This window comes from Cucurbita maxima, unplaced genomic scaffold (assembly GCF_002738345.1).
Source record: "Cucurbita maxima cultivar Rimu unplaced genomic scaffold, Cmax_1.0 Cma_Scf00013, whole genome shotgun sequence".
NCBI classification, from domain to species: domain Eukaryota; kingdom Viridiplantae; phylum Streptophyta; class Magnoliopsida; order Cucurbitales; family Cucurbitaceae; genus Cucurbita; species Cucurbita maxima.
This window is the reverse complement of record NW_019272029.1, coordinates 2900786-2924417: the sequence shown is the minus strand read 5'-3', so window position 1 is coordinate 2924417 and position 23632 is coordinate 2900786. Positions and strand designations below refer to the sequence as shown.

The 23632-nt window shown below is 37.1% G+C and overlaps 8 protein-coding genes across 15 annotated transcripts; 5 read left to right on the top strand and 3 right to left on the bottom strand.

The window, feature by feature from the left end:
* Window positions 1–58: 58 nt before the first annotated feature.
* Window positions 59–623, bottom strand: LOC111488151 (late embryogenesis abundant protein 7-like). Its single transcript, XM_023135813.1, has 2 exons — window positions 541–623; window positions 59–480 (listed from the first exon to the last, which is right to left on the bottom strand). The coding sequence occupies exons 1-2, from the start codon at window positions 592–594 to the stop codon at window positions 196–198; spliced, it is 339 nt and encodes a 112-aa protein (XP_022991581.1). The 5' UTR covers window positions 595–623; the 3' UTR covers window positions 59–195.
* A 625-nt stretch (window positions 624–1248) lies between these two features.
* LOC111488219 (late embryogenesis abundant protein 1-like) lies at window positions 1249–1735 on the top strand. The gene is made up of 2 exons (XM_023135908.1): window positions 1249–1413; window positions 1507–1735. Exons 1-2 carry the CDS (start codon window positions 1249–1251, stop codon window positions 1639–1641), a joined length of 300 nt encoding a protein of 99 aa, XP_022991676.1. The 3' UTR covers window positions 1642–1735.
* Window positions 1736–2581: 846 nt separating this feature from the next.
* Window positions 2582–6737, top strand: LOC111488354 (biotin carboxyl carrier protein of acetyl-CoA carboxylase-like). 2 transcript variants are annotated; one of them, XM_023136055.1, is made up of 10 exons: window positions 2582–2639; window positions 2875–2942; window positions 3330–3515; window positions 4624–4703; window positions 5073–5132; window positions 5211–5471; window positions 5550–5612; window positions 6140–6208; window positions 6313–6358; window positions 6451–6737. In XM_023136055.1, exons 2-10 carry the CDS (start codon window positions 2933–2935, stop codon window positions 6519–6521), a joined length of 846 nt encoding a protein of 281 aa, XP_022991823.1. In that variant the 5' UTR covers window positions 2582–2639; window positions 2875–2932; the 3' UTR covers window positions 6522–6737. The 2 variants fall into 2 exon arrangements, with proteins under 2 accessions (XP_022991823.1, XP_022991822.1); XM_023136054.1 differs by having other exon boundaries at window positions 2625–2639; window positions 2762–2942.
* A 1095-nt stretch (window positions 6738–7832) lies between these two features.
* On the top strand, window positions 7833–10508 carry LOC111488499 (zinc finger CCCH domain-containing protein 39-like). Of its 7 annotated transcripts, none has more exons than XM_023136255.1 (4): window positions 7833–7990; window positions 8082–8141; window positions 8237–8972; window positions 9860–10105. In XM_023136255.1, exons 3-4 carry the CDS (start codon window positions 8369–8371, stop codon window positions 10054–10056), a joined length of 801 nt encoding a protein of 266 aa, XP_022992023.1. In that variant the 5' UTR covers window positions 7833–7990; window positions 8082–8141; window positions 8237–8368; the 3' UTR covers window positions 10057–10105. The 7 variants fall into 7 exon arrangements, with proteins under 7 accessions (XP_022992023.1, XP_022992027.1, XP_022992025.1 ...); XM_023136259.1 differs by having other exon boundaries at window positions 7844–7990; window positions 8415–8972; XM_023136257.1 differs by having other exon boundaries at window positions 7844–7990; window positions 8254–8972.
* LOC111488501 lies at window positions 10292–11392 on the bottom strand. The gene is made up of 3 exons (XM_023136261.1): window positions 11152–11392; window positions 10822–11083; window positions 10292–10748 (listed from the first exon to the last, which is right to left on the bottom strand). The coding sequence occupies exons 1-3, from the start codon at window positions 11241–11243 to the stop codon at window positions 10464–10466; spliced, it is 639 nt and encodes a 212-aa protein (XP_022992029.1). The 5' UTR covers window positions 11244–11392; the 3' UTR covers window positions 10292–10463.
* Window positions 11393–12744: 1352 nt separating this feature from the next.
* On the top strand, window positions 12745–13186 carry LOC111488162 (MAPK kinase substrate protein At1g80180-like). Its single transcript, XM_023135827.1, has one exon. The coding sequence runs from the start codon at window positions 12796–12798 to the stop codon at window positions 13144–13146; it is 351 nt and encodes a 116-aa protein (XP_022991595.1). The 5' UTR covers window positions 12745–12795; the 3' UTR covers window positions 13147–13186.
* A 1246-nt stretch (window positions 13187–14432) lies between these two features.
* Window positions 14433–19001, top strand: LOC111488200 (probable polygalacturonase At1g80170). The gene is made up of 9 exons (XM_023135875.1): window positions 14433–14698; window positions 15829–15960; window positions 16042–16212; window positions 16321–16341; window positions 16440–16647; window positions 18070–18151; window positions 18233–18341; window positions 18415–18531; window positions 18604–19001. Exons 1-9 carry the CDS (start codon window positions 14492–14494, stop codon window positions 18883–18885), a joined length of 1329 nt encoding a protein of 442 aa, XP_022991643.1. The 5' UTR covers window positions 14433–14491; the 3' UTR covers window positions 18886–19001.
* A 3500-nt stretch (window positions 19002–22501) lies between these two features.
* On the bottom strand, window positions 22502–23380 carry LOC111488201 (metallothiol transferase FosB-like). The gene is made up of 3 exons (XM_023135876.1): window positions 23107–23380; window positions 22888–22993; window positions 22502–22814 (listed from the first exon to the last, which is right to left on the bottom strand). The coding sequence occupies exons 1-3, from the start codon at window positions 23259–23261 to the stop codon at window positions 22566–22568; spliced, it is 510 nt and encodes a 169-aa protein (XP_022991644.1). The 5' UTR covers window positions 23262–23380; the 3' UTR covers window positions 22502–22565.
* Between the last annotated feature and the right edge of the window lie 252 nt (window positions 23381–23632).

Sequence of the window (23632 nt, the reverse complement as noted above, 5' to 3'; positions counted from 1 at the left end):
TTAAATATTTATTTCTAAGAGAATTGTGTTTATTCTATTTGAGTTGGATAATAGGAGGTAGCGAAGACAAAGGATGTTCTTATTGGAACACAGACCTCCAACAAAAAGGGAGGGAAATGTAACACAACACAACAGCAACAGCAACAAACCATGCAGAAAAAACAAAAACCAGAACAGGAACAGCAGAATTACGAATTAGCCCCTGCGGTAAGTGGTTGGGTCAGTCCCCTCCTTGCCCACGTCATCATCGTGGGCCATACCAAAAGTGCTTTTCACTGCATCCGCCGCTCCTTGGGCCATACTCTTCACTTTCTCACCCGTCTGCTCCAGTATCCCTCCGGTCGTCTCCTTTCCAGATTGGGCCTTATCCGACATATAGCTTCCTGTCTGATCTTTGGGCTCTTCGGCCCATTCTTTCTTGGACTCCGCTGCTCCATGGGCCTTGTCCCCCATTCTACCCATCGCCTGACTAGTCTTCTCCTATAATAATAATAATAATAATAATTCATTTTTAAATAAAGAAATAAATAAAGAAAATACCTCAGCTCGGCCCTTGCTTTCACCACCCTTGTACCTCTCATTGTGGGATGCCATTGTTTACAAATAGATCTGTTTCTTTTGCGAGTACTAGGGATGAATCAAATCCAGCTTATTTATAAGCTTCCCGGAGCTACGAAATGGATTGACACGAGTCTACGGAAGTCACACGTGTAGGGCTTACGTGCCCTCTCCACTGTTCTCACAGACTTTGGCGGCACCAATTCCATGACTCTGCCTATGTGCTCTTGCCACGTGTTTGCTCCTGCTTATTTAATTTAATGTTGAGCTTACCCATCCTTCTTTAAATTAGCCAATCTAGAACTTTCATATAACATTTCGTCCTTATAAGTAAAAGTTGACGTTCTTGTAGGTAAAATTTTGAGCTGGTTCAGAAGATTTTTTCAACTCAACAGACACTGAGCAATTTTCATTGGATGGATGTGACGTAGCATGAATTAATTCGTGTTTTAGGTCAGTTTACTACCAACTTATACACGTTGAAATAGTCCATTCCAACCCCAAAGATCTCGCACAAGAAACAGGCAAGTGCAAGGCAATGCACAAAAACAGGGTAAGTCCCAACCATTTTAAAGCTCTATATAATCTCTGGCTTTAATCACCTTTCAATGCATCAATTTCCTCGTCTTTTCCTTCATTCTTTTGTCTATTTTCCCAGAAACACCAAGAAAAACATAAAAATTTAGAGAAATGGCAAGCCAACAGGATTTGAGCTACAAGGCTGGGGAGACTGTTGGGCAAGCTCAGGCAAGTAAGGATGACATTATGAGCCAACTAACATCCACCCAGGATGCCCAATCCGCCGCCCAAACTGCCACCGACCTGAAGGACCAAGCTGCCAACTTCCTCCAACAGGCAATTTACATGTCATTTTCTCTAATTTCACTGACAAGAATGGCTGTGTTTCTTTTAATACTTTGGTGTTTTTGTGTGTGTGTGTGTGTGTAGACTGGAGAGCAAGTGAAGAGCATGGCTCAAGGAGCAGCTGAGGCAGTGAAGAACACACTTGGGATGAAGACCGACACTGATACCACCACCGCACCCAACAACAACCCTACCAACAATCCTTCCCCTACAATTTAATTTCTTTCTTCAATAACTCCATTTTGTATAAATAATTTAAAGGAAGAGAGTGATGTATTGTCCCCTTCCTTTTTCCTAATTAATTTCATTCTTTATTCATAGTCATTTTCGCAATCTCTATTTTATGCGGGTCAATTTAGATTGTAATGGTTCATATTATAAATTTTACTAAAACCGCTTGGGAACATGTAATTTAGTAGTAGGGGCAATTGTTAATAGTGGGTCATTCTCTTAAACCATTGTGAGTGACAAAATGCTATATAGTTAGGTTTATTGAATCAATTAATGAAAATTAAATAATAAAGTAAAAAATAATGAATAATTGTAGAATAAATGCAATGATTATTTTATTATTATGGGAGCTTGAATTGAACAAATTCAAGATTCAAACCCGACAAACGAAGGACTTTGGATTAGATGAATTATATGCCAAACTGCTCGTGGGGCCGTCTATTTGACCCAAGGTGTCCAATATATATTAGAAGGTTGGACGGTTATAAATGGTATCAAGGCCCACAAGGAAGAAGTGTGTGAGGGCCCACAAGGAGGTGGATTGTAAGATCCTTGATTTGTTGGATAGCTTATGTTGGGGCCCACAAGGTAGAAACCTCGATTTAAAATTGATGTTAGGGCCCACAAGGTAGAAACCTCTTCACATTCTAAAATTATGAGACTGATGATGATATGTAACCGGACAAAGTGACAAGATCCTACTTAGTGGTATTAGAGTCAATCCGGACAATATCTACTAGTGGTAGACATAGGCGGCAACAAATATCTCACTTAAACGATTTTGAAAGGCTTAGATTCACATCTTTACAACCAATATTTAGTTGATGTTGTTAGTGATCATGACATCACTTAAGTAGCGGTGTGGCAAATTATCCCATGGATTTATTCCTCATTTAAAGCACAATTATAAAAGCAAACGATCCCCCAAAATTCAGCTTTGAACGAACGATCAAGGGTTGGAGAAGAACAAAAGCTCGACACGTCTGGTTAGGCCCAACTGTTCACCTAAACAAAACGTTTAGAATTTCGGGTTTCTTTTTTCATTTTAATAAATGAACTCAAACGGATTTTCGTCGAATTTCTCTTCCAAACCCCGTTTTGTTCACAGGATCTTTTCTTATCTTGGGATCTTGAACACCACCAAAATTCTCGCCCCTTTTTCTAGCCGTCTCAGGAGGAATCAACACACTTTTTTTCTTTAAATTTTTTTTATTCTTGCAGTGTTGGCCCATACTCTGAACTCCTCTGCCCATCGTTCTTGGAGCTTCTTTACTCTGTAATGGCGTCCTGTAAGTGTTTCTGTCTGCCATTCATGGTCCTTTTTAGTTTTGTTTATTTACTAGTCTCGCGCATGGGTTATCTGTGTTGAGTTTTGTTTTCATTTTTTTCTTGGTAATGATGAAGATATAATTCTTGAATTCTTTCAAAATCATGGCTATGATGATAGATTTTAATGAATGTATATGATTTCGAAGTTCTTTTCTGCATTCCCCACTTAACCCGAGGGTTTGAATTTCAATGATATGAACGGGTGATGAGAATGAGAATGATCGAATCTTCTTGATATACAAATTTAAGTATAAAGATTGGGATGAGATTCTTACTTCGTTTTCTTTTATTATGATCATAATCATAGTTTCTCTGCTGCTGTTGTTGCTGTCCTCCTCATATTGCAGGCAGCTTGAGAACTGCAGACTTTAAAGTCTTCAGGTTGGATGTTTGTAGGGAAAGAGTCTCTACTTTACCATCTTGTAGCTTAAGAAATTGGAGCAGGACACCGCAGCGATATTCGAGTTTGATAATATCATGTTCGTCTCGAAGAGATTTGCGCGCTTGTTGTAATGCATCGCCTGAGACCCGGAGTATGTGTTTATGTTACTTGTAATCTTTTCATGAAGGTCAACATCATGTAATTGTTGTCAAAAGTCAGTTTCTGAACTGCATGTAGATTTTCATAGCTTTCTTGTTCTTTGTCTTACATCGGGTTTTCTTTTGAATTGAAAGTACATTAGGAATTTTACATGAACAAATTGGTAAGCTGGTGTGATTGGATTAGGATTGGGCAGAGCTTTTGAAAAGTGAACTAGGTTTCTTGAGTCTACTTTTTAAAGACAATTACCATTGAATGTTAAAGGTTTGGTTACTCATATACACCTTTTAAGGCATATACATTTTTGCATTTTCAAAACTCCTGGAGGTTGTCAATCTCTAGAGCTTTTGTTCAACTTACGCCATTGGAAGTTACATCATGAAATACTTAACGCTCATCATTTTGACAAAACTCTTGTGAGATCCCATATTGGTTGGAGAGGTGAAAAAAACCTTCCTTATAAGGGTGTAGAAACTTCTCCCTAGCAGACGCGTTTTAAAGCCTTGAGGAAAAGCCCAAAGAGGACAATATATGTTAGCGGTGAGCTTGGGTAGTTTATAAATGGTATTAGAGCCAGTCACTGGAAAGTGTGCTAGCGAGAATGCTGGATCTCCAAGGGGGGTGGATTGTAAGATCTCACATCAGTTGGAGAGGGAAACGAAACATTCTTTATAAGGGTATGGAAACCTCTCCCTAGCATACACGTTTTAAAACCTTGAGGGAAAGCCAAGAAGGAAAAGTCCAACGAAGACAATATCTGCTAGCGGTGGGCTTGGGTAGTTACAAACGTATTAGAGATAGTCATTGGATGGTTTGCTAGCGAGGACGTTGGACCTCCAAGGGGGATGGACTATGAGATCCCATATCGGTTGTTGAGGGGAAGAAAACATTCCTTATAAGGGTGTGGAAACCTCTCTCTAGCATACGCGTTTTAAAACCTTGAGGGGAAGCTCAAAAAGAAAAATCCAAAGAAGACAATATTTTCTAGCTGTGGGTTTGAGCTGTTACAACTCTGTACATCATTATTACTATATTTTGTTTCCTAAACCCTGTTGGAATGTTAGACTCTCTGATTTGCATGTCTCATTGACGTTGTACAGCCATAACCGGGTCCGAAACAGTTTCTGAAGAAACAAAACCTTCCAGTTCGGCCAGCCAACTTATCCCAAATTTGCAGGAGGTAAACTTGGCGTTCTTTTATGAGTTAAAAGTTTAGTCAATAAGTAGACTGGAGCTTTTTGCTTGTTCTCTACTGGTTGGGAAGAGGAAATATAAGGGTGATGGCGGCATCAGAAAGTTGCTTAGTGTGATGGAAAATCTTCGATATTAGAGGGATCAGCGTATGGGTAGCTTTATACGTTTATCGAGCATTGGATTCTCGTGTATATTGTGGATTGAAATTGGGAAAATAAACATTTTCAACAAGCTTTTACTTTCTTCTATGCTTTGTTGGATTTGTATGATGATGTTTCCGTACTGAAATCGCTCGTTTATTCGAAGTAACCTTGTCGTTTGGGAATCTTAACATACTTTTCATTCGAGTATGCAGGTGGAAACCCTGCTCACAAACATATGTGACACATCTTCGATTGCAGAGTTCGAATTGAAAGTATGTAGTGTTGCACTGTTTTTAACTACGATTGCTCTGTCTCAATCTCAAATACTTTCCTTCTCCTTCTGCAATCAGCTCAAAGGATTCAAGTTGCAGATAGTGAGGGCTTTAAAAAGCGAAAATGTACCTCTTCCTCCAGTTCCAGAACCAGCTCCAGCTCCAGCTCCTGATATTCAAAGTGCAAGTTCTATACAATCGGATTCAAACGGAACGGTTAAAACAACATCATTGGCTTTATTCAAACCAGAACCTGTTTCTTCTTCGTCTCCGGAGGGGATCTCCAGATTTGTAGAGAGAGCTAGAGATGAAGGCCTAGCAATACTTTCATCTCCTAAAGTAAGCATACAACGTTTTTTGCTTATTTTCTTCTTGCCCAAGTCATGGATGGTGAGGTGAGGTGAGATTTGAATGCAGGTTGGGTTTTTTAGGCGGTGTCGAACCATAAAAGGCAAGCTTGCTCCGCCGTCTTGTAAAGAGGTATGTTGAATCCACACGCCCCCACAAAGGAGAAAAGAAACTTGGGAGAGTTCATAGGTTATATTGCGTTCTATTTAGCTGCTTCTGGTCTGCTGCATTTTGATCTTCCCATTTGCTTTTAGCATTAGACATGTTTATTGCCGTGATGAAATAAGATCCTACATCGGTTGGAGAGGAAAACGGAATGTTCCTTATAAGGGTGTGGAAATCTCTCTCTAGCAGATGCGTTTTAAAACCGTGTGGAAATATCTATGGCTTGGGCTGTTACAAATGGTATCAGAGCTAGACACCTCGCAGTGTGCTAGCGAGGGTGTTGGGCTCTCAAGGGGGGTGGGCTGTAAGATTCCACATCGGTTGGAGAGTGTAACGAAACATTCCTTATAAAGGTGTGGAAACCTCTCCCTAATAGACGTGTTTTAAAAACTTTAAGGAGAAACTCGAAAGGGAAAGTTCATAAGGGACAATATCTGCTAGCGATTGGCTTGGGCTGTTGCACCAAACTTCACTAACATTGATTCACTAAACAGAACCAGGTTGTAAAAGAGGGTCAAGTGCTTTGTTTCATTGATCAGTTAAGTGCCGAGATCCCTATCGAGGTTCGAGTCTTGTCTTTAAACTTCATTAGTCAGTACTGAGCCTGATTATATTCACATTATGCTCTCACTGTTCTTGCATGATGTTTCTTCGTTTCATTTTGCAGTCGGACATATCTGGAGAAGTCGTGAAGATACTGCGCAAGGATGGCGGTAAGTCGGTTTTCGATGTTTTTCTTCTTCTACCCTTTAATACGCTGTAGTTTCATGAACAATGGCTCAGCAATTCACCATTTTCATGACAGAGGCTGTTGGATATGGTGATGCTCTTATTGCAATTCTGCCTTCATTTCCTGGGATAAAGAAGCTTCAGTAGATTGCTTCCAAATCAAAGCAATACTCTCTTAGATTCTATGCCTCTAGATTGCTTATACATTCCATTTCACTCTCATTTCAATAAACAAATTTCTGCATTGAACTTTTAGGATTTAGCCGTTGAACTTGTAGGAATTTCTATTACGTTCATAAAATTTTGGACTTTCAATTTTTTTCTTTTGCATGTATTAAATGTTTGAGTGAGCTTTACCGTTCATCGTTCATCTAATGGGTTTCAATTTGTATCACTTAACTTTTCGGTTTTGTGTTTAATATGTGTCATCACTTGTAAATTTGCTAGCTTAATGTAACAACTTAAGTCTATCGTTAGTAGATATTGTTTGTTTTGGCTTGTTATGTATTGTCATCAGTCTCACAATTTTAAAACCTGTTTACTAGAGTGAAGTTTTTACACCCTTATAAGAAATGTTTTGTTTTCTTTTTCAACTAATATGAAATTTTACAATCCACCTCATGAGAGTCCAGTGTCTTCGTTGGTACATTGTTCGGTTTTGATTATGATACCATTTGTAATAGCTTAAATTGTGAGGATGACGACAATACATAATGAGCCAAAATAGATAATATTATCTACTTTCCAACTAATATGGAATTTTACAATCCATCCCATGAGAACCCAGTGTCTTTGTTGGTACATTGCATGGTTCTCACTATAATATCATTTGTAATAGCTCAAATTATGAGGATGATGATAATACATAATGAGCCAAAACAGATAATATTATCTACTTTCCAACTAATATGAAATTTTACAATCCACCCTATGAGAGCCTAGTGTCTTCGTTGGTACATTGTTCGATTTTGACTAAGATACTATTTGTAATAGCTCAAATTGTGAGGATGACGACAATACATAATGAGCCAAAACAGATAATATTATCTACTTTTCAACTAATATGGAATTTTACAATCCACCCCATGAGAGCCCAGTGTCTTCATTGGTACATTGCTCGGTTCTGACTAAGATACCATTTGTAATAGCTCAAATTGCGAGGATGACGATAATACATAATGAGCCAAAACAGATAATATTATCTAGGGACGAGCAAGGTTGGGTTTCATGTAAATGACCGTTAAACCCTTTTTAAAATTTATTGCTTTAATAATCAACGACTTTTAAAATTTATAGTCAAAATTGTAATTTTTCAGTATTTTTTAAATTGAAGTAAATTTTTTTTGGTAACTAAATAATAAATATTTGAATTTAATCTGTTTTAAAATTATTTTTCAGAATATGGAAATGAAATAATAATAATAATAATAAAACAGTTCAAAAGTTCGACCGCGAAACAAGTCGGGAAAGGGGAAAAAACCGCAAACCGAAGCAGCGAGGCGACCGTGATTTATGATCGGGACTCCACCGTTGAATCTCACGACGGAGTCCATTGCATCTTCTCCGCTGAGTTTTCCAATGGACGGCTAGGGTTTCGTATTTCTCCCACCTACATTGTAAATATTGTATTGTTATACCTGTCGATAAATTGGATATGTCGTTTGCCATTTCAAAATTCATCGGTTTCTTCCAAATTTGTGGACTTAGGTTTGCTCTTCTGGAAGTTCTTTCGACAATGTAGTTGATTACTGGACAATTTTTCATCAGGTATCTACCGAAATATTTTTTGTTCTTTTGCGTCAAATTTGGTCTCCTCGACTACTTAACTGCATGTGACAATTCTCGATTCTCTTGCGTTGAAGATTTTGACAATGCACAGAGATTTAAGCGAATCTTGCAATTGTAACTTTTCAGAAAAGAAATATTGCTTGGAATCCTACTGATTTTCCGTCCGAAGAACTTGAAACTTGAAATTGGACGATTTGGCCCTTGAGATGAGTGCTACTTATCGTTTTAACGAAATTACTCCTCCGGTCCCAGAGGCTCGTGGCGATTCGTCGGCATTGCCTCCTCCACATTCGGATAGTGGACTCCAACAGCGTACTATGCCTTCAAAATCTCGGATTCCACCATCAAACAATCGGAACATTGGGTATGACCATGAGTTGGGGTGTATGTCTACACCTGCTTTGAATGATACTCATAGAAGGTTACCTTCCTTGCGAGGAATTGAATTTCATGAAGGTCAATTGTCAGGGCGTTCGAATGAAATGAAAGCATGCAGACAGTTCCAACGCCGGAGGAAATGTGCATATGGGGATCAGTGTCGTTACCTTCATGAAATTCCTGAGAAAACTAGAGATTTTGGGTCCACCACCCAGAATTACGAGGTTAGAATAGTAGATTCTGGTCATGTTATGAATCGAAGACGTGGGTTGGATCAATTGGAAGAAGTCAGATCAAAAGTACAAACAGAGATTGTTGTCCGCGGTGAGATTCCAAAGCCTGTAAGATGCAAAACAAGGCTCTGTTACCCCTTGCAGAAGACTGGTAGCTGCCCATATGGGGCGGTTTGTCGCATTGCCCATGAAGAAGCAGGTATTTTGAGATTCCTCTTTCCATTCCATTACCATGCTATTGTTGAGAATTGTAGTAGATATTAACATGGTATCAGAGCTATGTTTTTAATTTAACCATGTCAATAAAACTCTCCAATGTCAAAAAAAGACGTTGTAAGTCTCGAAGGTGTAGTAAAAAAGTGATTAAGTGTCAAACAAAGGGTGTACTTTGTTCGAGGGCTCTAGAGAAAGGAGTCGAGCCTCAATTAAGAGGAGACTGTTCAATGGCTCCATAGGTCTCAGGGAGACTTTATGGTATACTTTATTCGAAAGAAAAATTGTTGAGGATTGTTGGACGGGAGTCCCACATCGAATAATTAAGAGGATGATCATGGGTTTATAAGTAAGGAATAAATCTCCATTAGTATAAGGCCATTTGGGAAAACCAAAAGCAAAACCATGAGAGTTTATGTTCAAAGTGGACAATATCATACAATTGTGGACAATATCATACAATTGTGGAAGTTTGTGATTCCTAACAACTATATGATTTGAAGTGACGTGCAGCTCCTCCAGAAAGAATGAATGTCTAAGTGCATATAAAATCTATTTTCTTTTGCCATTTACTTTATTAAGAGAAATTTTATGATATAAATAACCTTGGGTTGATTCAAATGAATCCCCTCGTAATCTCATTTCTTGGAAGATTTTGTGGTTGTGGGGGGGTCAATTTTTAAGCGTTGATTAGATATTGTTCCTCAGAAGTACGAAAACACTAAACATGACTGCTTAACCATATGTATAAATGTCATCCATGTGGATTTACTACTTAATCACTGCTTGAATCGTTTTTAAATCAAAAGTTGGTGATTGTCAAATTACAGGCATTGATATTGTCCTTGTGTTCTTTGTTTTTGGAGAAAATAGAACTACAAAAGCTTGGGCCCTTCATTGCTGCATCACAACGTGGGAGCGTATCTGATGCCTCTGCAACAACTTCTGCCGCTACCCAAGTTGAAATTGGAATCGTCTGTAAGAACGAAGAGCCAAGAATGAAGCAATTCTTTAAATCAAAGAAGTCTAAGAGGTTGATTGCCATTTATGCGGACTGGCTCGAAGATTGAGTTACCCACAACAAAGATTTCACCAAATACCGAGGCTTTTAAATGAAGGTTCTCCCATAACTTCTTAATTTCTTATCCACATTGAATTAGAATATCATTCTTAGCAAGAATATGAAATTTTTTACTTTTTGTCAGAGATGCATGTAGGAAGATCTGAATTCATGATGATAGTTCATTTTTAATTTTCTTTTGGTTTTTTCTATACTCGTGTTAGCTACTTAAAAACACGTTTTCACAATTCTACTAGATATATAGGATTACATTTAGAATAAATTCTAATTTATATCTTACATAACTTTTGAATTTGTTTAGAACCGTGCTGGTAAAAGTTTAAAGATTAAATAGACATGAATCGGGCAGGAAAACAAAGAATTGTGAGTGTGCCATTCCCGTGAAACCTTGAGGATTCATCTGCGTTTGGACTTCTTCTTCCATGAAGGGTTGCCTTGAGCTTTGACACAGCGAACTATCCTCCTCACATCCTTCCTAACAGACAGGAAAGCCAAAAGCACAGCAAGAAACATGGTGGGATAGACACGGCTATATTGCTTATTATGATTGTAATACGAAGATTTCCTCCAAACAATACCCCACATAGCAACAAGGCAACCAAACAGACTCATCCGCCCACTCCCAGGCCTAACCATCCCCATCATAGCTCCTCCCACCGCCAAATAACTCCCAGCAATAACCTGCTTCACCTCAACATAACCAAAAACTCTCGATCTTTAAAGAGAAGAAAACAAAGTAAACATTGTAATATACCTCCAGGCGGTGGAGATCCGACGTGAATGGAGAAGCTGGTGGTGCTTTCATGCGGATAAACTTGTATATCTTTGGCAAACTTCTGAATTCCGGAATGGGTTTGTTCTTAAATATGGCCTTTGCAATGGCTCCTGGATAGAGGAGTAGCTCCACGACAGGTGCAGGAAAGACCTGGCTTGATAGCAGCTGAGAACATGTCAATTCTAGTGGCGTCGTGCACGATGGCGACGACGACGACAATGATGATCCTCTGCATGGAACCCTGTCCTCCGACAACATTGCTGATTAGATCCATGCATTGTTTGGACGGAAAAGAGATGGAAAGTTTACCTGAAAAGAGGAACTTGGGTGAAAATGAGAAGAAAATATAGAGAAGAGGCAGTCCGAGATATGGTGGTCGCCCATTTCTTGGAAGAAGCCATGCCAGCAATGAAATGCGTCTCCGGTCTGTTGGTGGCTATTGAAAAGACACATTCGAGTTTCAACGATCAAACAAAGAACAAGGAATGGCAGTTTCATGCTTTAAATATGGACCTCACACTTGGTTTCCTGTTTTTTTTTTTTTTTTTTTTTTTATGTCAAATGTCATGTTCGGAATGCGTATCGGGCTAGCCCAACCGATCAAATTGGGCCTGAAAATCGACATTACACACATGTCTAAGAGCCTAAAATAGACTTGAATTTTGAGGAATGAAAGTGAAATGACGAGAGTTTATGCTTAAAGTAGATAATATCGTATAATTTTCGATGTCACTTATGAGATCTAATATGAAAATCTCTCTTTAGAAGACATGTTTAAAACTATGAAGCTGACAATATCTACTGAATTTTAAAACTTTATGAGAAATTTGGAAGGGAAAACCTGTTTGTTAGCGGTGAGCTTATTATACCTTGTTCCTAATAAACAGTATTAGAATGAACTCTATCGAACTTATAATATGCGATAGTATTAGGCGGATAGAGATGAAGGTTAGGATCGGGGATAGTATAGACAATTTTAAATACTAGGGGCAATATTCGATCTAAATTAAATGTGCCGGGACAAATTTGAAATGGTCCAAGTGTTGAAAGTCACTTCAAGCATTCAATCTTCATATATTAATTTTATTGAAATACTATATTTATAATTTAGAAGAATGTTATTTTTGTGAAGTAATCCATCTAATTAAAATGTGTACTTAAAACAAATCCAAAACAGTCTAAAACACTACAAAGTCACTTCCAACCATTCAAACTTCAATATTATTTTTCTTTTTGTTTTATAATAGCGTAAAACTTCTTCAATTATTTATTTTAATTATGAAATTGTGGAGGATGTATTTTAATATATATATTAATCTAAATTAATATAAAAAAAACATTTAATATTTTTAAAACCATGTCTTTTTTTAAGTTTCAAAAATATTTTTAAACTTTAAAAAAAATCAAAAATCACATTTTAATTTTTTTAAAAAACTTGAAGAATATTCCTACTGTTAGTACCATGTTACAAAAATATTAATGAAATATCATTAACATATTTTATGAGATGTTGATAGATGTTTTTTTGTCTATATATTGACGATAAAATTTAAAAAAAAAAATTAATGAAAGCTAAGAGGGTTAACAATACATTTAAAATTTCATCAATATTTTTTAAATATTAAAAGTAATTTTTAGTTGAATAGTATTTTTAAAAAAATATGCAGTTTGATCTATTATTTTCTAGATTTTTTTTTTTTTTTTTTTGAAAAATTTGAAGTATTATTAAAACGAAAATTTAGAAATATTTTTTAAATAAAAATACATTTAAAAAAAATATATTTTTTCTGTTATCCACAAGCATCAATAATTGAATTATTAAAACCCTTTAAAATAAATTAGTTGACTAAGTTCCTTGGTTGACCGGAGACTAAATTCCCTTCATATACTCCTCTTTTCACAAGTCGTTTTAGACTTGAAGAAACAGAGGAGAGGAGGGGGAAAGGGGCGGCCATGGCTGGTCTGCAGAGATCTGTCGTGTCATTCCGGCGGCAGGGATCTTCCGGTGTCGTTTGGGACGACAAGTTCATCTCGGAGGAGCTCAACAAGGCGGCCCCAAGCGACGGTGAATCCAGCGCCACGCCCGAGGTGAAGACGGGAAGAAATATTCCGCCCATCAAGACGATTGATCGGGCCCGATCAAACCGCGGGGGAGGACGGGGGTTCCGGAGTAAAGATATGGCGGCGCCGGCAGTGGAGCCCCCGTCGCCAAGAGTCTCTGCTTGTGGCCTCTGCAGCGCTTTCGGGAAATCCGGCGCCAAGAAACAGAGAGCGGCGGCGGCTGGCAAGCGCCGATCACGGTAGGTTTTGGGAAATTTAAGGGAATTTATGTTTTAATTTCAGTTATGAAAAATAGGATTTGATGGTGTAAATANGTTTGGTTTTTTTTTTTTTTTTTTTTTTTTTTTAATTGGAATGAGAAATGTTTGTTTTTGTTTAAATGAGAGATTGGTCTTTTTTTTTAAAAGTAATACATTTTAGTAGTTTGTTGAAAATATTAGTATTTATTAATAATTAATTTAAATTAATTCATTTAATTTGTTAAATTGACTTGTTGTATAGTTTTTTTTTTTTAATTTTAAATAATGACAATTAATTGCATCCATTACTACATATTAATATCATCAACTTATATTATTGTTAGATATTTTATTTTTAAAAGTTTATTATCTTTAAACATTTAATGAAACTTTAATTTTTTTACCAATTTTATAAATATAAACCAAAACTATATAATTACATATAAAATACTAAAATAGTATTGGGAATTATTTAATTATCTTAAAATTATATTTTAAATTGAGAAATAAAATCACAAATTATTTCATTCTTCATTTATGCAATTTTTTTATTTTAACTCGAACTGAGGTAGAAATTTCTCGTGAATAACTAGCAATTTTATTTATTATTCTCGTTAAAAAAAAGTCATTAAAAAAACTTTTGAATATAAATCATTAATTAATATTAATTCTTATTAGAAATAGGAGAACGACTCTATTATTATTATTATTATTATTGTTTTTTAAGATAAAATTTCATTACATAATTTTTAAATTTTGGGGTAAAAAAAAATAGTGATTCGTTTTTTCGATTAATAAATTAATAGTTGAATCGATAATAATGAGTAATGTGACGATACTAAAACAACCGTATGACATAAAATAAATTAATCCAATTGAATGATATTTGGAGCTTGTAATGTAACGAGGATATAAAACAAATTGTAACTTGTAATGTAATAAAGTTTAGAAAGTTTGTCCCTCGTATGTCAAACTTGACGGGAGTGGAGTGAGGAATTGAGCAGAGACAGGGACGAGAAATATAATTTATTTATTTAATTTAAGTGGAACATGATCATGCCGAGATCAAGTCCACTTTTAGTCTAATGGATGTCAGTGGCCGAGTCCATTCATTAGCGCCATGTTTACCTTAAACTAACTTGAAAGAGAAGTTACTATAAAAATAGAGAGGAAGATGATTGCAAAAACAAGTCAAGTAGCTATTTATATGAAGTTCAATAATTCAACCCCATAATTAAAACAAGAAATTTTTATTTTGTTTGGTTACAATTTCTAAGTTTGGAGGAGTATATAAGAAATTGGATTACCCGTGAAAACCTACCATTTCCGCGAAAGCTCTGTTTCCGAACATGAAAGCCCATCGACTTTGGCGCTCTCCGATACCCATCTTTGTATTCACTGTGTTGGCGAGGTTGAGCTTTGAATGTTCGGCTGAATTTGATTCGTTGCTGCAGCTCCCACTTTCCGGGGCGAACAGAAGTCGAGCCAGATCCAAAAGGGTTTTCTATCTTGCCGATTTTGGGGCGAAAGGAGATGGAATTAGCAATGATACTCAGGTATTTAACAAATTCCCAGGTTGTATGTTTGGAAGATTCTTATGAACATTGACAATGTGTTGATGATGATGCCGTTTTCCCTGTTCTTGATTTTCATGTTGGGGGTTAGAATGATTGCTTCATTGCTTTTGATTAAAATGCTAGATTCTTTGTAATAATTGTGGCTCTAGGCGTTATTGGCTGCTTGGAAGATGGGTTGTTCTTTCACCATTAGAACCAATTGAGCTGTATGGTTCTTGCAGATATTATATATTTTCGAGCTTCTTATGAATGTCGACTATCTGATGATGATGTTGTTGCTGGTTTCCCTTTTTCTTGATTTTCCTGTTATGGGTTAGAGTGATTATTTTGAGATCTCATAGGGAGGAAACGAAACATTCTTTATAAGGTGTGGAAACCTCTTCATAGTGGACGCGTTTTAAAAACCTTGAAAGAAAGCTCGAAAGAGAGCCAAAAAGGACCATGTCTGTTAGGGGTGGGCTTGGATCATTACAAATGATATCAAAGCCAGACATCGGATGATGTGCCAATGAGGAGGTTGAGCACCGAAGGGGGTGGACATGAGGCGGTGTGCCAGTAAGGATGCTGGACTCGAAGGGGGTGGATTGGTGCGCTATCGATTGAAGAAAGGAAAGAGTGTCAGTGAGGATGTTGGACCCTGAAAGGGGATGAATTGTGAGATCCCACATCAATTGAGGAGGAGAACGAAACATTCTTTATAAGAGTGTGGAAACATCTTGCTAGAAGTGATCCCACGTCGATTGGGGAGGAGAACGAAACATTCTTTATAAGAGTGTGGAAACATCTCCCTAGTATACGCGTTTTAAAAACTTTGAGGTGAAGCTCGAAAGGAAAAGTCCAAAGAGGACAATATTTGCTAGCGATGGGCTTGGATCGCGTTTGAAAAATCTTGAGGGAAATCTCGAGGAGAAAAGCCCAAAGAGGATAAGGTAGCCGTAGACGATTAGATTGAAATGAGAACTTCTCTACAACCTTCTCAGTGATTTTTTTTGTAGCCTTTTGAATGTTTGGCGTTTCTTTCTCTTTTTTAAACTCGATTGGACAGACATTTGTGACACTATGAAGTATAACTGTCGTGTTTGCTGACGTTGTAATAATTTTGTCTCAAGCCACTCATTGAAGCCTGGAAGATTGCCTGTTCTTTCCCCACTAGAACGAGAATTGTTTTTCCAGCTAGTAACACATTTCTGGTGCATCCTATAGAGCTTCATGGTCCTTGTCGGTCAAGGGTGACCTTAAGGGTATGAGCCAAATGCCATTCTTCTACCCTCCATACAGCAAGCATCTCCTTAACTCTTATATGTAGTTTGTATTCTTATAAGATACATGGCACAATCAATGCTCCCAAAGATCCAAACGTTTGGGAACATCGAAACCCGAGAAAATGGCTTTACTTTCGTGCGGTGAACCACCTGACTCTCAACGGCGGAGGCGAGATCAACGGAATGGGATATGAATGGTGGATGAGATCTTGCAAGATTAACTCAACAAATGTATTTTCTTCTTCAAACTCTGTATCCTTCTGTCCCATTTCAGGTTAACTTGTCTAAATCTGTCTCGAAGTAGGCATTAACCGTTGTTTTTTGGGTTTTATATGGCAGCCGTGTCGACATGCTCCAACAGTGAGTTGTTCTTGAGCTAAGTGTTCTATCTTCATTTTGTTTCTCAGCTGAGTTTTGACATGTCTTGACATGGTGACATTTTCACTATTCTTTTGCAGGCCATTACTTTCCATAAGTGTAAGAATGTAAAGATTCATCATCTATTGGTAATTGACAGTCAACAGATGCATGTTTCTTTCACAAACTGTCTTCGCGTAGTTGCCTCTAATCTTAAAGTGATCGCTCCTGCTTTTAGCCCGAATACTGATGGAATCCATATTAGTGCGTCGAAGGGTGTCACAGTCAAGAATAGCGTCGTTAGTACAGGTCAGTCATCTAATACCAACTCGTCATTTATGATTGTTCTATGATTCTATCTTCTGATGAGTTTAGATTTATGAACGACATAATAGTCGATCTTCGGATGTTTTCGTAGTTGTTAAAATTGAATCCATGGTTGAATGAGAACTTTTTCTTAAATCATGTCTGAAAGAGCATGAGACAATCTGAACAAGGAAGATTTCCAGCCAAAAGCTTCCAATTGTTGTGACCTATTGCAACTAAATTTTATCGGCATAGTTCATCCATCGACATTCGAGGGCATTAAATATGCAACTCGAGTAGGCTTTATATTGCTCTCATGATGTTTGGCCTAGTTTGATGCCTGAATTTTCCCGGCCATCATACAGATGAAACGGTCCAAGCTCACCGCTAGACAATATCTACTAGTGGTTTCCCCTCAAGGTTTTAAAACGTGTCTGCTAGGGAAAGGTTTCCACACTCTTATAAAGAATGTTTTGTTTTCCTCTCTAACCGATGTCGGATCTCACAATCCACCCCCCTTCGAGATCCAATGTTCTCGTTGACACACTGTCCAGTGTCCACCCCCTTTGGGGCTTAGCATCCTTGTTGACACACTGCCCAGTGTCTGACCCTGATACCATTTGTAACGGCTCAAGCCCACTATTAGCAGATATTGTCCTCTTTGGGCTTTCCCTTCTGGTCTTCCCCTCAAGGTTTTAAAACACGTATACTAGAGAAAGGTTTCCACATCCACATAAAACATGCTTCGTTTTTTCTCTCCAATCGATGTGGGATCTCACAATCCACCTCCCCCCCCCCCCCCCCCCCCCCCCCCCCCCCCCCCCCCCCCCCCCCCCCCCCCCCCCCCCCCCCCCCCCCCCCCCCCCCCCCCCCCCCCCCCCCCCCCCCCCCCCCCCCCCCCCCCCCCCCCCCCCCCCCCCCCCCCCCCCCCCCCNTCACAATCCACCCCCCTTCGGAGCCCAGCATCCTCGCTGGCACACTTCCTAGTGTCCACCCCCTTTAGGGATTAGAGTCCTTGCTGGCACACCACCCGGTGTCTGATTCTGATACCATATGCAACGGCTCAAGCCCACCGCTTACAGATATTGTGCCGTTTAAGTTTTTCCTTCTAGGCTTCCCCTCAAAGTTTTAAAACGCGTCGGCTAGAGAGAGGTTTCCACACCCTTATAAAGTCGTTCTCCTCTCCAACCGATGTGGGATCTCATAGCAGATGAATGAGTTGACATAATATAAATCTTGACCTTAATAGTAAACAATCAATTTGTGGATGTGAACCGAGTTGGCACACTCTCAATTTAATTTCAGCTTCTTTCAGCTCAGTTCGACTTTCTAAATTGCTAATATGACGACAAAGACGATGATCGAACGGTATCCTTTGCTTTTATGTAATAGAGAATTCTAATGCCAGCTGCATTTCCATTCCAGGGGATGACTGTATCTCTATAGTCAATAATTCTTCAAGGATCTTGATCAAAGACATTGCCTGTGGACCAGGCCATGGAATAAGGTAACATAAATCTTCACTAGTTAGATCACTCCGATTGGATCAAAGAAGTCGGTTTCGATAAATCGCTCTTTCGTTCATCAGTATTGGAAGCTTGGGAAAGCAAAACACATGGGCGCAGGTACATAACATAAGGGTCGATGGAGCTGTTTTGTCGAACACCGAAAACGGAGCAAGGATCAAAACATGGCAGGTAAAACGCATTTGTTCGTGCTCATTCGTATATACATTAGCTGATCTGTGCTCCTGTTTGCTGTGTCCATCAGGGTGGCAGTGGCTTCGCCACTGATATCACCTTCAAGAACATGTTGATGAAAAATGTATCAAACCCAATAATCATAGATCAGTATTACTGCGACTCGAATCATCCATGTGCCAATCAGGTACAAGTTCCAACTCGTTCATATCCAAACCCGAACGACATACCTTTAACTTCTTGCTTTTGAGATTGGCAGACATCAGCTGTTAAAGTGAGAGACATATCATTCATTCACATCAAAGGAACTACAGCAACAAACGAGGCCATAAAACTTGCTTGCAGCGACACGTTGCCATGTGTCGACTTATATATGGAAGACGTTCTACTCTTATCGAACGATGGCGAGATGTTGACTTCGTTCTGCTGGCAAGCACATGGTTCGAGTTCGGGGCCTGTTTATCCCCCGCCGTGCTTTCTCGGTAACGAGAGCTTCATCGAGCAGAAGGTCCAGCCTCGCCCTGCTTCTCATTCTTTTTAGAGAACTTCTGAAGCTTCATAGTTGCAGAAGCTTATGAGAGGTTTGTAAAGTTGTATTGTATGTTCTGTATAAATCAATGGCTGGATAAGAAGCAATGAGAAGCTGAAGATGAGTTACTATTTAATATGATTTATTTTTTAAATCGATTAAATTACGAGTTTAGTTTTTAAATTTTCAAATTTGTGTGGAAGTCGATGAAATTAAGTTAATGACATTTGTTTTGTTTGGGGTTTTCCTTTCGGGCTTCCCCTCAACGCTTTCACACCCTTACAAAGAGTGTTTTTGTTATCTTCTCCAACCAATATGAAACATCACAGTCCAGCCCCTTCGGGTCTAGTGTCCTCACTGACACTCATTCCTTTCTCCAATCGATGTGGGGCCGCCACCATCACCCCCTTTCGGGACCTAGTGTCCTTACTAGCACATCGTCTCGTGTCTACCCCCTTCGAAAAACAGCGAGAAGGTTGACACATCATTGTGTCTGGCTCTGATACCGTTTGTAACGACTTAGACCCACCACTAGCAGATATTATCTTCTTTGGATTTTTCCTTTTGGGCTTTCACTCAAGGGTTCCACACCCTTATAAATGATGTTTTTGTTCTCCTCTCCAACAAATATGAAACACCACAATTCACCCCCTTTTGAGGCTCAGTGTCCTTACTAGCACATTGTCTCGTGTCTACCTCCCTTCGAGAAACAGCAAGAAGGCTAGTGCATCGTCCGGTGTCTGACTCTAATACCATTTGTAACGACTCATACCCACCACTAGCATATATTGTTCTATTTGGATTTTCCCTCAAGGTTTTAAAATGCATCTGTTAGGGAAAGACTTTCACACTTGAATTTCCATCTCCAACCAATGTAGGGAACCTAACGAAAGTTAAAGTAAGTTATGCTATGATTAGGTAGGGCGGTGACACTTGAATTTTTCAACTTCATGACCAAAAAAAACTTAAATACGATAATAATTCAAATAAACATATTCGAAACAAAGACATATTAGTCTCCACACACCATTTTGTTTTTCCTTATTTATTTATTTATTTTATGCTTTTTTGTAGGCTTTGGCTTCTACCTTTAATATTTAATGTCAAACATTTCGGCATTTTATTTTATTTTATTTTATTTTATTTTTCTTGAAGTAAAAAAGGGCATTTATTCAATTAACAGCAAACAAAAGGACAGTTTTATTTATTTGGATTTATGCTTTTTCTAGAAAGAATAATTTTTTTTCTTCAGCTCGGTTTGGTCGAGCAATTATTTTTATTCTTATTTATTATTTATTCATTTTTTAAGGATATGTTTGTTATTTTTAATTTGACTCCAAATTTAAAAAGTGGTAAATAATGATTTAAAAATAAATAAAAATAATATTATAAACATATATTTTAGAAAAAAGAACAGTAATTAAGCAATATCATCATCATAGTCTTGATTCTAAAAATACGAACATAATTTGATTCGATAAGAAAAATTCAAATTCAAAATTTTCTCTGTTTTTATTATTATTATTATTATTAATATTCTGTTTTTAAAACTTTATATTAATATATATTGGGCTTCAAACTTAATCTAATGCCACCAATATTTCAATAATAATTTTCCAACCTAATACATATTAATAAAAAAAAATTAAATAACACATTTATTTATTTTTATCATAAAATAAATATTTAATAATAAATATAAACCCTATAAAATAAAGAATAGTCTCGTAAATAATTGCATTATCATTCCAATTAATTATTGAATTACGAATACCAATAATAATAATAATAAATAAATAAATAACTTATCCATTTTTTTAATCCTTAAATTTTGAGTCTAATATTATCATCTTACCTCTAAATTTTTAGTTTAATTTTCATTTAATCCTTAAATTCAAAATATTGTTACGTTTTCAGTTTAATTTTAATTTTTTTCATAAATTTCAATATTGATATTATTATCCTGAATTTTTATTAATATTCATATCTCGACATCTCGGCAACGGACTTACGATTGTGTAGCCTTCACTTTTCAGCCACAAGTGAATTAAGTTAATCACGGTCAAGTGAGCTTCTGAGCCCGATTTAAGTATAAATGGTGATTAAATTTAAAATTTAAGAACAAAAAAAAATATAAATTGGAAATTGGTGAGAATGATGAGAAGAGATTCGTTGTTGGGTAAGGATTCGAACCGGCACAGCACGCCCATAGACCATGCTCCCACACTCAAAGTTGCCGCTTTGACTCGCCTAAGTTGCCGCCGTCGATTTCGCCCACCGCCCATCATCGCTTATTGATTACTTAATCGACTCTCCTCTCCGTCAATTATTCCCTTCTTCCTATAAATATCACCCTCCCCAAATTCCATTCTCCCATCCAACCTTACTAAAGATATTATGAAGAACACATCCCAACCAGCTTTTTCTACCGCCGCCGCCGCCGGTAGCCGTAAGCAGCAGCAGCAGCAGCCGCCGCCCCCTCGCCAAGAGAGGATCAAGATGGAGAAAACGCCGACCGTGACAGTGTCGGTGACGGAGGATGTTAATGAAAGTGCTGAAGCTTTCATTAAGAGGTTCAGAAATCAGTTGCTGATTCAGAGGCTTCAATCCATTGAAAATTATGAGAAAATTCTCGCCGGTGAAACTTGAATCCTGTTTTTTTTTTTTTTTTTCAAATCTATTTTATAGTATTTATTGTGTGTGATTTGGCTTAAAAATAAAGAGATTTATGTAATATTGTTTATGAATTTATTATAAATAAATGGTTTTTATTTTATTACTTTTTTTTTTTTTTTTTTTCAAATCTATTTTATAGTATTTATTGTGTGTGATTTGGCTTAAAAATAAAGAGATTTATGTAATATTGTTTATGAATTTATTATAAATAAATGGTTTTTATTTTATTACTTTTTTTTTTTTTTTTTTTCAAATCTATTTTATAGTATTTATTGTGTGTGATTTGGCTTAAAAATAAAGAGATTTATGTAATATTGTTTATGAATTTATTATAAATAAATGGTTTTTATTTTATTACTTTTTTTTTTTTTTTTTTTCAAATCTATTTTATAGTATTTATTGTGTGTGATTTGGCTTAAAAATAAAGAGATTTATGTAATATTGTTTATGAATTTATTATAAATAAATGGTTTTTATTTTATTACTTTTTTTTTTTTTTTTTTTTTTTTTAGTGTTATTAGAAGCCCGGATAATTATAATTATAAGTTTATAATAAAGAAATACTATCTTCATTCCTATAAACTTTATTTTAACGAGGGAAGTGAGTTTAATTGCTTTTGGGTCTATGAGTTATTATTGAATAATTATTGCGACTTTTAATATGGTAAAAAAAGATTCTACGAAAGCTTGAGTCAATTGTCTTTATTGTCACGATGCAATTAAATAACCTATTTTAATATTTATTTAGCATAAATATCTAAATTTATCTTAATTATTTGTATTTATCCACCTATTTATGATAACAAAAATAGTATTAATAATATATTTTAAATTAAAATTGAAATTAGGGAGAAGAGTAGGTAAAATAGTACTACTGACAACACAAAATGCCTAATAAGATTAATAAATATTTATATATTTAATATTACTCCAAAATGGTACATTTTAATTGTTATTATTTTTTTAATTATTTATTTTCATGGGTTCTTCCTGTTCATCTTCTTCAGTAAGTAGTACTAAACCAGCTGGTGAATCTGCTGCTGCTGCTGTATTATCTGACAATTCAACTGCGAACAGGATCGTGACACCTCACCACTCAGTGGTATAACGGGGAGATTATCGCAGTTGCATATCTCGATCATGAACCCATCAGGATCGTGGAAAAACAACTGATCAACGTGTATTCCTCCTTCCTCTACTACCGCCCGCACGTAATCAATCCCCATCTCCTTCAGCATCTTCTCCACCGCTCCCATGCTCTCGCACTGCTCATCGTCGTCGCAACCGTAATCATTACAGATTCAAATCATAATTTCAGAAAAAACCTCAAGTAATTACCTGAAATGATATGTGATTATCCTTGGGATTAATCTCGCTCTTTTTCGGCAAACTCTCTGGTTCTTCCGATTGCAAGAGATGGATTCCAATGCCGTAGCCAAACAGCCTGGAAAACGTCAGATCAAGAACAAAATCATCGCCATAATCAACCACAGAGATTCAGACACAAAAATCAAACAGAAGGAGAAACGATTTTGAATTAGGTTAGAGAAACTTTACCAAGCTCCATCGAAATCGAAGGATCCAGGTCTACGAATCGGGAAAAACCCTAGAACATTCTGGTAAAAATCAATCGACTCTTCCACTGATCTACAAAGAAGCGATATGTGATTTAGCGACTTGAGATGCAGAGGATTTCCTTCAGAGTCCTTCATCTTGTTGGAAATCGAAGAAGAAGACGAAGAAGAAAGGGAAATGTCGGCCAATGAGTAAGAAGGAGAGAAACAGAGAGAAGTGATTGTTACGGAAATGCCCGGAGAAAACGGGGAGACGTAGGACGGTTTATATAAAACTCCTTCAGAAGGTGAGTCATGCCACGTGTCTGTTTATGCTAACGTGGAGGCTAACTCTTGGTATGACTCGTTGCTGACTCGGATCACGGGTAAACACTACCGAATTATTTGTTATGCAAGAATCTTTTTTTTCCCTCTCTCTCCCACACGTCAGATTCCACATTTACTAAAAGTTTTATTTTATTTTATTTTATTTTTTCTTTTCTTTTGCATTTGGGTTTGTTTTTTTATAA